Source organism: Nanorana parkeri, unplaced genomic scaffold (genome assembly GCF_000935625.1).
Source record: "Nanorana parkeri isolate BGI_ZX_2015 unplaced genomic scaffold, ASM93562v1 scaffold319, whole genome shotgun sequence".
Lineage (NCBI taxonomy): Eukaryota > Metazoa > Chordata > Amphibia > Anura > Dicroglossidae > Nanorana > Nanorana parkeri.
The window spans coordinates 287337-299875 of NW_017306587.1; the positions used below are offsets into that span (position 1 = coordinate 287337).

General features: G+C 38.9%; 1 protein-coding gene across 1 annotated transcript in view; it reads left to right on the forward strand.

Annotated features, from left to right (window-relative positions):
• Nucleotides 1-10309, forward strand: part of MTX2 (metaxin 2) — a 74218-nt gene extending 63909 nt beyond the window's left edge. The window contains exons 9-10 of the mRNA XM_018558065.1: nucleotides 4845-4921; nucleotides 9924-10309. Coding sequence (XP_018413567.1) covers nucleotides 4845-4921; nucleotides 9924-10134 — 288 coding nt within the window. The 3' untranslated portion in view covers nucleotides 10135-10309. The remainder of the gene's footprint in view (nucleotides 1-4844; nucleotides 4922-9923) is intronic.
• The last annotated feature ends 2230 nt before the right edge of the window (nucleotides 10310-12539 follow it).

Sequence of the window (12539 nt, forward strand, 5' to 3'; positions counted from 1 at the left end):
AAATTAAAAAATTGTGGTAACGTTCTCCTCGTTTGTTCCTTTTTTGTTGCCCTTTATGTCAATCTCTGGGCATTTGTGGCTAAATTCAGTAAGAGAACTGTAAGGGATGGGGTGCAGGGCATGTTGAGAGGATCAGAAAGCTCTTTATAATTTAGGAAACATGAAACCATTTCTCCTTTCTTTTGTTTGACGATCTATACAGTTGAAACATAGCTCTGCAGGAACAGCAGACCTTATGCTGCCTCCAACAGGGCAATCTTGCATTAGGTTTTACTAAAATAATTACATTACACAAGGGGCAGAGCGTGTGCCTGAAAAATTAAAACTAATGCTGCCGCAACATCTATAGACTGGTAAGCTGCAAAATATTAAATTTATGTTCTTGAGTTCCCTTTATTATAGCTGTTTGTGGTATTTAAAGGGGAAGAGATCACCTTAACTGTATAAAATAAAAAATGCTTGTATTATCAGAACACGATCTTGGTATAAACTTACACTCCCTCCCAGTACTTTGTTTTATTGAAAAAAAATAACACCTAAACCTCTGGCAGATTATGTTTGGGCTTCAAAAACACACTTAGTCTATTATGTATACATTGTACACGAAGGATTGCACTCTTTGCTCATAAGGAGGGGCGGTTGTAGATTTCAAAAGGCTCTTGTGCAGAAAACCATTAAGTGCTAACCACTGTCACTCACTCTGCATATCCTTTTCACAAGAAGACAGCTTATTTCAAGATGCTCCTCACCCTGCCATGTACTGTCACTCAGTGCTTGCTATGGAACAGATGTACCCTAGTCATATCATAGAAATGCTCATAGTGCCTACCAAGCTAGCCATACATGCATACATTTCTCTTGCTCTGCCTGTGGCCAGCTTAACAGCATGGGTGGAGGCCAGCTTAACAGCGTGGATGGATAATCTTCACTGCCGGCTATTGTATTGTGGCTGCCTAAATTCCCAAACAGTTGGCCGATAATTTTCCACCCGGCTCATTTGATTTTTAAGTCACCTTTTGTTGAGGTGATTGGTCCTGACTGGGCCACCCACAGGTTGGATTTCGGCTGATTCGCAGGAATCAACCAAAAATTGAAGCCATGTATGGCCAGCTTAATTTTCCCATTCTGCACTGTCTACCTTTTGTTTGCTAATAGCCCAACTTCACCTGAATTACCCTTCTAGGCCACCCTGTTTTTATGGGTCCCTGGGAGGCACCACAATTCTGATGTCCAGATAGGATGATGGGTTTTCTCCCATCATAGGATAATTCTTAGTATATTATAGGATAAAAAAAGTGTTCAACGTTCAAGATTTTAAAGGTTTTTTTTGGGTGTCACATGTAATCTATTCAGCCTTTATGACATGAAGCTATGGTGTTTGCTTTCAGTAGTATTTTTTTTTTTTGGTTTTGTATGCTTTTTTTTTAAGCACTCGTACATAAAAACTAAAAGACATTTCAGGTATTTTACATCTATGTGTAGCGAAATGACGAGAACCCATCAATAACCCCTGTCGTATGTTGATCTGCAACTTAAGATTCTGCATCTGCAAATTAAGACAGTAACTTAGTTCTTAAGCTGACATACCTAACATACCTAGCTAGATCCCCTACAAGCAAATACTGGATATTGACAACCTTTATCAATACCATTAACATTTCTGCTGCACCTTATAGAATTTTGTTCTGCTAGACTAAATAACTGTAAAAGCTGAGATGTTTTATTTTTCTGCAGCTGGTAAACAGATGAATTCTGTGTGTTTTGTTGGAGGCAGATGAAGAGATGGTATACATGTCTGGTTCTTGTCAAGGCCACACTCTGTTATCTCCACTTTGTCTTATCTGATAAAGGCTTTCAAAATGGACTGATTTCATAAACTGCCTGGCAACAAGATCCTAGATCCCAATCTTACTTTATCAGTGTGTGTGGTTCCCCCCCCCCATAAAAATGTAAAAGAACCACACACTGTTACTGGTACATGTACTTTCATTTCTAGTGCCTTATGAAACATGGTAAATGTAAGCTTTCCATTTAGTCTATTAACTGAACAAATTCTAAAAGGAAACCTGTATAGAGGGAAGTTTCTGGGCTGCCATTGCTTACCTATAGTTCTAAAATTACTAGTTGTTTGACTGTCAATAATGAGCCAATGCTTTCACTAATTTGAGTCATCAACTATAACACATAGTTGTGGACACATTTATTGGCACCTGCACAGCTCATTGAAACAATGCTTCATCCCCCTTGAATAGTGATTAACTTAAATTCAATTGCCTCTTATATACCTGCATGCCTTCGGTATGTCACGGAGTAAAGCAAAGAATGTGTAGAAAGAGATAAATCATTCCTTATTTTAGAAAGAAAGGTGGTACCCCTAGAAAAGATTATAAATGATTGAAGTGATATCTTAAACTAACAGTTTTTCTGTAATTAGAACCAAACATGTCTTCAAACTTGTAATCAGTCAGTCGGCCTATATGAATAAAGAAAAGTAGCTACTCTGCTGTTTGATATCATCATGCGCACCACACAACATGGACCATAGTAAGCAAAGGACAGAGTTGTCTGAGGAGATCAGAAAGAAAATTATAGACCAGCACCATAAAGGTAAAGGCTACAAGACTATCTCTAAGCAGCTTGTTGTTCCTGTGACTACAGTTGCAAATATTATTAGGTTAAGGTCCATGAGAGTGGGAGCCAACCTCCCTGGACGTGGCCACATGAGGAAAATTGAAACTCGGATTAAACAGAAGCTTAAGAAAGGAAAGAAAAGCATACAAAAGCTAGATTGGAATTTACCAAAGTGCATATGATTTATATAGCAGAGACAAAACTGAAGCTTTGTGGCAAGTCACATCAGACAAAAAAAAAAGAAAACTTTGAAAGAAAAGAACAGTGGGGGAAATGTATCAAAACTGGAGCAGAGAGAGTCTGGAGCAGTTGCCCATGGCAACCAATCAGCTTCTGTCTTCAGTTTGTTCAGTTAAGATTTGAAAATGAAACAGAGATGCTGATTTGTTTGCTATGCACAGCTGCTCCAGATTTTTTCTGCTCCAGTTTTGATAAATTCCCTTCACTGTACCTACTGTGAAACATGGAGGAGGCTCAGTTATGTTTTAGGGCTTCTTTGCTGTGTCTGGAAGGGGGTGCCTTGAATCTACACCCAATTAAATCTCAAGACTATCAATGAATTCTGGAGTGAAATGTACTGCCCAGTGTTGGAAAGCTCTCTCTCGGTCATCGGTCCTCCCAACAGGATTATGACCTAAAACACACAGCTAAATGTGCTCAAGAATGGCTATGTATCAAACATTGAACCATTCTGTAGTGGCCTTCTATGAGCCCTGATCTGAATCCTATTGAACATTGATGGAAAAAGCTGAATCATGCAGTCTGAAGAAGGCACCCTTTAGACCTGAGACAGTGGAAACATTTTGCTCATGAAGAGTGGACCACACTACCTGTTGGCCAATGAAGAAGTCTCATTGAGAGCTACATACATGGCTTGTTTTGCAGGGACTGCTTGTAAAGGTTTTGCAACAAAATATTAGGTTAAGGGTCCCATTATTTTGCCCATCACATTTTCACTTGTACAATTATTTAAAATATTTTGTTGAATCAAAAAATCAAAAGCAAAGTCTGATCTTTATGAAATATGGAATAAATAATGATGGATGCCAATTACTTTGGTCAGTTTCAAATGATTTCAGAGAAAACTGTGAGTTCTTTTTTTTTTTTTAAGAGTACCAACAATTTTACATTTACATCTGTAAATGATGATCAACTGTTCCATTGCACTCCTAAAATTACTAGAAATTGGGCTGTCTTTGACTTCAACACGTAGTGGGTCACTGATTTAGGACATGCATGTAAAAGGGATTTGCATACTTGCTCAGGGTCGTTGATTTACGAAGCACTGATATTTTTGGACAAAATTAACAGCTAGGCAGTTGGAATTTTCAGAAAGGAGCCTTAGAAAGGGCAATCTTTATGTTTCTCTCAGTACAAGTTTCCACTTTCATTTTTCAAGCCCTATATGGTCACCTTTTAGTGATCTGATGTTAGGTCTCATCATTAAAAGATCTGTACTCTGAAGCCTATAAGTGGTTATTTCCATTTTCAGTGCAGAGATGAGAGATGCACAATTTCCCATCTGATAGGCCTAATTTGCAGCAAAGGGGTTTCATTCTGAGGTTGTGATCTATTTGTTGCATGATGAGTTAAACCTTCAGAAACATTTGTCTATATATCTTGAGGGCGTTTTAATCTTAACAGTAGCACAGAGTGTTGCAGCTAAGCTACCTGCATGTAAAAGCACACAAATATCAAGCATGTTGAACACTTACCTGCAGTATTTTTCCTTTTCATAAATTATTGCAATGTGCCTTTGAACTTTAATAGAATATTTGAGTAGTCCGTTCCCTAGCACAGCCTCCTTGCAGGTCATAGCCCTCTTCTGTTCTGGGAATGTCGAATTACTGTCTGTGCTGGCTCAGCTCCTCTGCCCCTCCTTTTCCTTCCTACATAACCTTTGATGTAGCTTCCAGGGGAGGAATGAAGGGCAGTACTATAGAGTGTCACTTGAGTGACATCGCATCCAAGATGAAGGAGCCTAGTTAGACCTTTTTGAATGTCTAGGCAAGGGAGGCTTTTACAGGTAAAAAACATGCATAAAACGCATTGAATGCACATATAATCTCATAGGAATAGATTTGTTGAAATTATTTTTCTGGTGACAGAGTTTCTTTAAAGTAGCAAGGTTAAGCCAGTAGAAAATGTTTACGTTTGAATGGGACTCTATAGTTTTAAAGTGAATAATTGTGTGTTTTATTGTGTTCTTTCAGGTGTATGAAGATGTAGATCAGTGCTGTCAGGCCTTATCACAGAGGTTAGGAACCCAGTCCTATTTCTTCAATAAACAGTAAGTCATTTGGTTTAAGATATCTGTTTCTGCATTTTTGTACTATTTCATTTGGACTGGAAGCTCATATCCGTATCACTTTCTTTAAAGGGGACATACTCGGCAATAACACACATTTTATTAAATAAAAGTAAAAAATAGTTTGAACCTCTGTTTGGTTTCTATGTAACCCCTTCATGTTCTGTACAAAACAAAACAAAAATATCTGCTTGACTTGAGTTGGGCTTTTAAAGATCACCTGCAATAAAAATAGAAAAATATTATGAAAGGCTAAGTAATTTCTGAACTGTGCTTTATTATGATGCTAAATGTAAATAAAATCATTAAATCAGAAAGGGAGAATATACATCTTAATACCAAGTGTAGTGGGTACAGTTTGTTGTGTGGAGATATAAAGTCTCCTGTAAGCTTAGGCTGGATACACCTTTTGATTTATCATAAATATTATAGAATAATCATTAGATTCCCTTATCCATGCTAAACATCATGGACAGAGGAATTCCCAAACAATGCCTGCATCTGAATAAATACAGGCAATGTTTGACTGGTAATGTTCCACCCGGCTCCTTTGAAAAAAGCCAATTTAAAAATTGACCTTTGCCGAACCAGTTGGTGCTGAAAGACTGATCCAGAAGGCCTGAAGTTCAAGCTGTGGTATGACAGTGGCCTTTGGCTCCATTCGGTACAAGGTGAAGGAGTTGATTTGGATGCTATTTGTTTATTAAACATGTTGCTGCAGAATATTTTTATAAATGGGACCTGTGCTATTAATTTCCATATGCCACCAAAGCTAGGCCCCCATCTGTACTGCAGTTGTACCCATCATAAAGTTCAATGAACCCTACAAGCAATGCCAAATTATCCCAGGTTACCTCTGTCAATTTGGAGCTGAAGGTAAAGTGTCACGGGTGCAGATCACATTCTCATGTATTCATGGAGGTCCTTTTTACAAATCTAGATGCACATATGTTGCTCCATATCTCTGTGCTGTAATGTAAGGCCCATTGATCTTTTATGCAGTGCCATATTTTCAAATGCTGACTAAAAAAATCATGATGTCCTTGCTGTCCTATATGCTCTCTGTTATGAGTTTGTGTCACCTTTGTAATCAAGAGTGCACTGAATTAGGGGCCAGGATCTTTTGCAAGTTGACAGTATTTCACGCCACTGGGAGTAGAGCAGTGCAATGGGAGTAAAGCAGGACCTCAATGTTTGTCCAAGCATTAGTAAGATTATTCCTGCGGGGAATGCTCAAAACTTCTGAGGATAAAACACATAAATGTGGGCTAATACTCAGATTGTTAACATATGCTACTTAGTTAAATCTTGTTCTTAATTTTTTTAATTCAGCCTCAAATGTAAGTAGCAGAGATTACGAAAATGAGTTTTCCATAATTTGATATAAGAAGGGTATAACAATGGCCAGAGCATATAATGGGGCCTGCTAGGTGGCCCTAGAGCACATGGGGCAAGCAATGTCTGGTTACACAGTGATTTAAGCAGGTAGTAAAAGCAATGGGCAAATACAATATACAGTTTTCTCTATAGACCCTTAATATTCTGTATCAAAAAAAGGTGTTGCTCTTGAATCAAAATGGAACCTTGCAACTGTTTTGGTATGGGGGCCTGTATAAGAATATTTTTTTGTAGATTTCAGCTTAACTCGTAGTTGTGCATTTGTTAAGTGGAAAACCATCATGCAGTGGTAAGTCTAATGTATGTCTTTGCAAAACTGTCTCAGTCAGCTTCCTAGAATTGCAGAAATAGGGTCTCAGATGCACAAAAATCCTTCTGGTAAATGAGAGACAGCCGGGTTTGCATGAGCTATGCATCTGGTTCTGTTGGTATGTTACTTAATAAATCTCCTTCAGTGTGACATGCAGAGATCTGCAAGCTCTGGTAATTTCTTAGGCTACCATTGCTCCATTATACAGATGCACAAAATCATAACATCTAAGTTATGCTTAGACACAGTGGATGAAGCCTTTCATATGTGGTTATTAATATAATTGTAATGCTTGTCTTTGTTAAAGTAACCCCTCTAACCTAGTTTAAATGAATAGCATTCTCTTCTATATTTACCTAGCATGCCAGCTTTGCATATGCAAAGCATGTGTTGTGAACCATTTAGAAGTCATTATGATGCTCTTAATCTAACTCTTGATCCCATTAAGTAATAGAACATCATTTATATGCCAGTTTTTCAAGTTTAAACCTAACAAGGAATTATACACACTGAAGGGAATTTATCAAAACTGGAGCGGCTGTGCATGGGAACCAATCAGCTTCTCTCTTCAGTTTGTTCAGTTAAGATTTGAAAATGAAAGAGAGAAGCTGATTGGTTGCCATGCTCAGCTGCTCCGGATTTTGTCTGCTCCAGTTTTGATAAATTCCCCTCACTGTATTTGCCATTTAATCATATAGCATCGGGTTGACACTGCATGGCCCACTTTGGGTTGTCGATACTCTTGCAAAATTGTACAATAAATTACAAGCGTATCCAAAGAGATTCATATATGGGAATTCTGTCAAATGAGGTTGACCCAGTTGTAATTAGCTTCCTTGTGCCCCTACTGCCACTCCATAGCTGCTGCTGCTGCAAGACAATTGCTTCTGTATATGGGGGAGCATATGACATCCTCCCATGATGCTGTGCTTGGGACATACTGCTCAGCAAGTGCTACAGTGTGTCTCTTGCATTAATATAATAATTGGACTAATGCTGGGTTGGGTTGGGTGGGCCATTCTCAGAGAAACCTCCAGAATTGGGGCTGTTTTATAAGTGATTTTCCTATGGTCATTACAGTGCTGAGAACCAGCTTAAGTGTATTTTGTTGTTGGGCCAGGAATGGAGAAACTGGGACATTTCCAGGAACATTGAGTGCAGAGCTGGGATTTGCAGCTCAATGCCAAAAAGGGAAAGGGGGATACAGAGGTTTCCCAGTAGAATATACTTCTTAGTTAGGGATTGAGACATCGGGACATTTGCATTGACACTGTATGACGAATGAAAAAACATGCAATATGATAATGTTGGTGTGAGGTAGTTGTTTTTTGTTTTTTAGTATTTTTTTTTTTTCATACATATTTTACCATTACATGAATATCTATCATTTTACCTAGGCATACCTCTGCTAGTAATAGTCTATTAGCAATCCTATTTGACATGGGCCTGAGCAAAAACACTGAGCTAGAGTATGGACTTCACATAAGGCCTCTCAGTTACTGTAGTGCCGGACTTGAGCCAGAGGAAAGGTTGCATAACGCCCCACTAACTTAATTATTTTCTGGGCTTTATTTTATTTTTTGCTTCTTCGCCCTATTGGGTCTTTTTTGGCTCTTGCACCTTTTCACATTTCTGCATGATGCACACACAGAAAAACCCCTCACAGCAATCTTATGGGAATAAACAGTCGATGCAAGGAAATCTGGAAATCATTTTTATGTTAAGTCCCATGTGCAAATAAGCAGAACCATACAAAATTGGTAACGTGCAATCATAAAAATATTTAAAATAACACCCTCCGATAACATTTAAATGAGTGCCTTCTACATATAATGTGTGAGCACTTGGCAGATGGCTGTGGTTTTGCTATGTTCGAGTTTCTCTTTTCGGCTGGTGGGTTATCCACATTTATGTCCAGTAACATGGTAGGAGATAACCAAATACCTTAGCTGGCTATACACCAAGAGCATTTCTGAAAATAAAGGGTATTTTTAAAGAATGTTTGTTCAATTTTCTAATGTTTAGTGGCCTCTAATTGATGTTCGTTGTTGACCACAGTGACAAGGAAAATCGAAGGGGCAGGATGGAAAATGTTTTTCATTTCCTAAATGAACAAATGAAATTCTAACTATGAATGTGATTGTTGTAAGGAAAAATGTGTACATATTATAATGCGTATGTGCTAAACACAAAAGAAACCTGTTTAATACGTCTGCGATTCCATTCAAGTAGCAGATCTGGATGACATATTTTTAAGGGCTTCCAAACAAAATTTGGCTTGTCAAGATCGAATGCTCCAATTAAATGATTTCAAACAAATGTTCAAATGAAATCCTAAGTGTATGGCCAGCTTTACACTACCCCTAGTGACGTGACATCTGCCTGAGTGACATTCATGGCTGTCAGGTGGAAGTGCTGTCTTTTTTTTTTTTTTTTTTTTCACAGAGCCACTACTTCTCTTTGATTTTGCTGTGATGTTTATTACCATTTGTTTAGCCATTAACACAACAGAAATGGATCTCACCACCATCACTATGTAGTTCCTATTCTCACTTGGCAAGGAATTCTAGACACATGAAAAGCCCAGGAGGGATGTCAGGGAGTGTTTGAAGTGCATTCGTCTTTTCTTACTAAGTTTTGTTATGCATACGAGCTGTAGGGGACATTGGGAAGGAACAGGAATTGTATCTAGTTTGTCCCACCAGCTGAAAGGGTGAGAAAGAGTTGGCACCGGTCACTCTACTGTTCATGGTGAGGACACACATCGGAAACTCCCTATGCTGAGTTATGTGATAAGAAATATATACAGTATATATTTATATAAAGGATGATAGCTCAGATCACAGCCATTCACAAGCGCACTGGTAGTCAGTGTGTGTTTTCTGCAGCGCCGTTTAAAATAGCACCCCAGGAAATAGCGCCCACCTCTGCCTTTTTATAAGGTGGTATTAAAGTGGTTAAGGGATCAATGTGCAATTTACCTTTGTTTGGTTTTGTAGACAATGAGAAAAGGACAAGTGGTTATATTGTAACCTTACTTTATAGAACAATAAAGACATCCACAGATCTAAGATGATCATCTAGACGACTCTGAACCTTTCTATTCCAGCATTGTTTGCCAAATTAATCAGCGGCAAGCTCTTAGCCCCGAAAGGAGTTAATCTGATCGGAAACATTTGCAGAATTTATGTTACGTGTTTTAACCTCATTAATAGAAGTCACAGATGGTTTTTGCCTCGAACATTGCACTGATCTGTTTCTTGTCTATTCCTGTAGACCCACTGAGCTGGATGCTCTGGTATTCGGACATCTGTTCACAATCCTCACCACTCAGCTGACTAACGATGAACTCCACGAAAAAGTCAAGAATTACAGCAACTTGATTTCATTCTGCCGAAGAATTGAGCAACACTATTTTGAAGAGCATGACAGGGACAGTTCCACTGGCTCTTCTATGAGATTATCCAAAGGTCCAACACTGCCCTAGGGTTTCTATGTTGTTGTTTTTTTTGTGTGGGGGGAATGTGGGAATGAGAATCGCGATATTACTTATGTTTTGCAGAGTTTACTATGTGCATACAGTGACTGACCCTTTACAAGGCACACAAAGCACCCTTAGAACCAGACTGTATCTGCATCATAATAAACGTAAGACAACTGAATGAAGAGTACACTTCCTCCTTTTTGATCTTACCCCAAGCCTCTGACCAAGACCTATGCAGATGTAGCAAACAGTGGCTTTAGTTCCTGACAGCAGAAGAACAAAGGACCGCTCATTTGCATTACACTCCGGGGATTACAGTCCCCAAATGCTAGTTACATGATGCAGTAGGGCTAGTTAAACTACTGTTTTGGGGTTTTAACAAGGATGGACTCAGAAAATCTGTGTGTTTACAAGGTGATTATCCCCTGTAACAGATTAGCATTCCAAAGATGAGAGAGTAACCTTAATCCAGTTAAGTAACCAACTTCTCTTTTTTTCCCTGTTGAGGTTTCTTAAAAAAAAAAATGTATATTATTTTTACTTGCACTATTTCCTTTGAAACAACAAAGCCATTTGGTGTTTATTTCTTTACACCATTTGTTGACGTATGCTTCGGGCTTGATTGTCTAGGAGCCTCCTCCCTTTTATCTGAATGTGGTCAGACATTAGGTAATCTTCACCAAATCTACCAGTTTCATGAGAATCAGCAATGACTAGGTTATTTTTCATTACCTGCCAACGTAAGCGCGCACTGCACATGGATGGAATTTGTGTTGTGAGAAGTCCATCTGCTGGGTTAAAGTGTTTGTCTGGGCAAACCTAAACAAAAACAAACCATATTTAGTGCATCTCTGCAATACAGTTCCCTATGTTTTAGCGCTTTTGAAAGCTGCAAGTACAGAAAAGTAAGTGTTGATCCTGCCAGGAACCCAGTGAACGTCTAACTTCTTGAAATGAGCTGGCATCACTGCCTTCTCTTTATACTAAAGGACACATTATGCTATGGAGTGGGGAGGGTGTTCTGTAATCTAGCAGGGAAGAACTAAAGGGATCTCGGTGTATAGCTCAAAATGGAATTTAATGAGTTGAAAATATTTTATCATCGGACATTACTTCTGACATCACTCCTGTGTGGGCACACGATACGTTATGGAGAGGGGACGGTGTTCTGTAGCCCAGTAGGGGAGGACTGGGCAGGGATGACAACACTGCTTGGGATTTCAGTGCAGCAGAGTCAACATTGTCAGCTTAAACAGGACTTTAGGTGCTTACTGGATTTCTGACAGATCATCCAGTTTTGTTTTTGCACTTGCATCATTTGTAAAGAGACAAAAATAGGAAAATGTACATGTATTGCAGAGATGTACGCACAGGAAACATAAAACAAATCAGACAAACATGGTGCAGTAAGTAGATCTGTCAAAATGTTGAAAGAGCAAGGTGAAAAGACTGCACTAACCAAATGTGATGATATATGTTATGCAGCGGACCCTCAATATGTAGTGAAGAAGCAAAGCTATCTGTGTGTATTCCCAGGTAAAGCACAGCCTGTTTATCAGGAGACGATTGTAGCAGGTAATCCCATCAATCCACCATGTAATGGAGATGAACAAGGACAGACATACTGAAAGTCCAGCCTGTGTGAAAACCATGACTGTCTCCATAGAAACAAAGTGTGTGTAACCACCCAGGGACCGGACAGTGTGTATTCGCAGGATTACAAGGTGAAAATAAAGGCAAACAAATCTGAAAAAGGAAAACTAAAGCAGCCACCAAATCTAAGGATTTGTACGCTGCAATATTTTACATGATTTGATTTTGGGTTTAGATGTGCTTTACAGTAGAACTGAAGCCAAAACTTTTCTAGTTTTGGATAGAGCAAGGGAGGGTTATAACCAGTCTACTTTTTTGCCATCTGTGTCCCATTAGGGAAATTGCCCTTCAAATCCTCCAAAGAGCGGGAAATCCCTGGTGGTCAGCCGGGTCACCAGAACTAGTGTCCCCATTGGAAGTTTTCCCATCTATTCCTGTTCTGATGCACAACCCAAAGTTTGGGATTTTCTTTCAGCGATAGCAGTAACCAGAACAAATAGGTTGAATCTCCCTAACAGGGACACAGACAGAAATAATAACCTGACAGGTGTTCAAATCCCCCTCCGCTCTATCCAAAACCAGAAAAAATAAGTTTTGGCTTCAGTTGCACTTTAAAGTAACTGCGTTAAAGCTGATTCGTGAAGAGCATATTGCACTGATTATGAACAAAAATACCAAGATCCTTTCTTTTCCAAAATGCTCATGGGTGAATGAAATATGCAAAGTGAAAGGATAGTCATATTTTCCTAAACGGTGAAGAAAATTATTACAGTGCCAAAGATTACTCCGTGTGCTACAATTTTGTGTGACCAGAT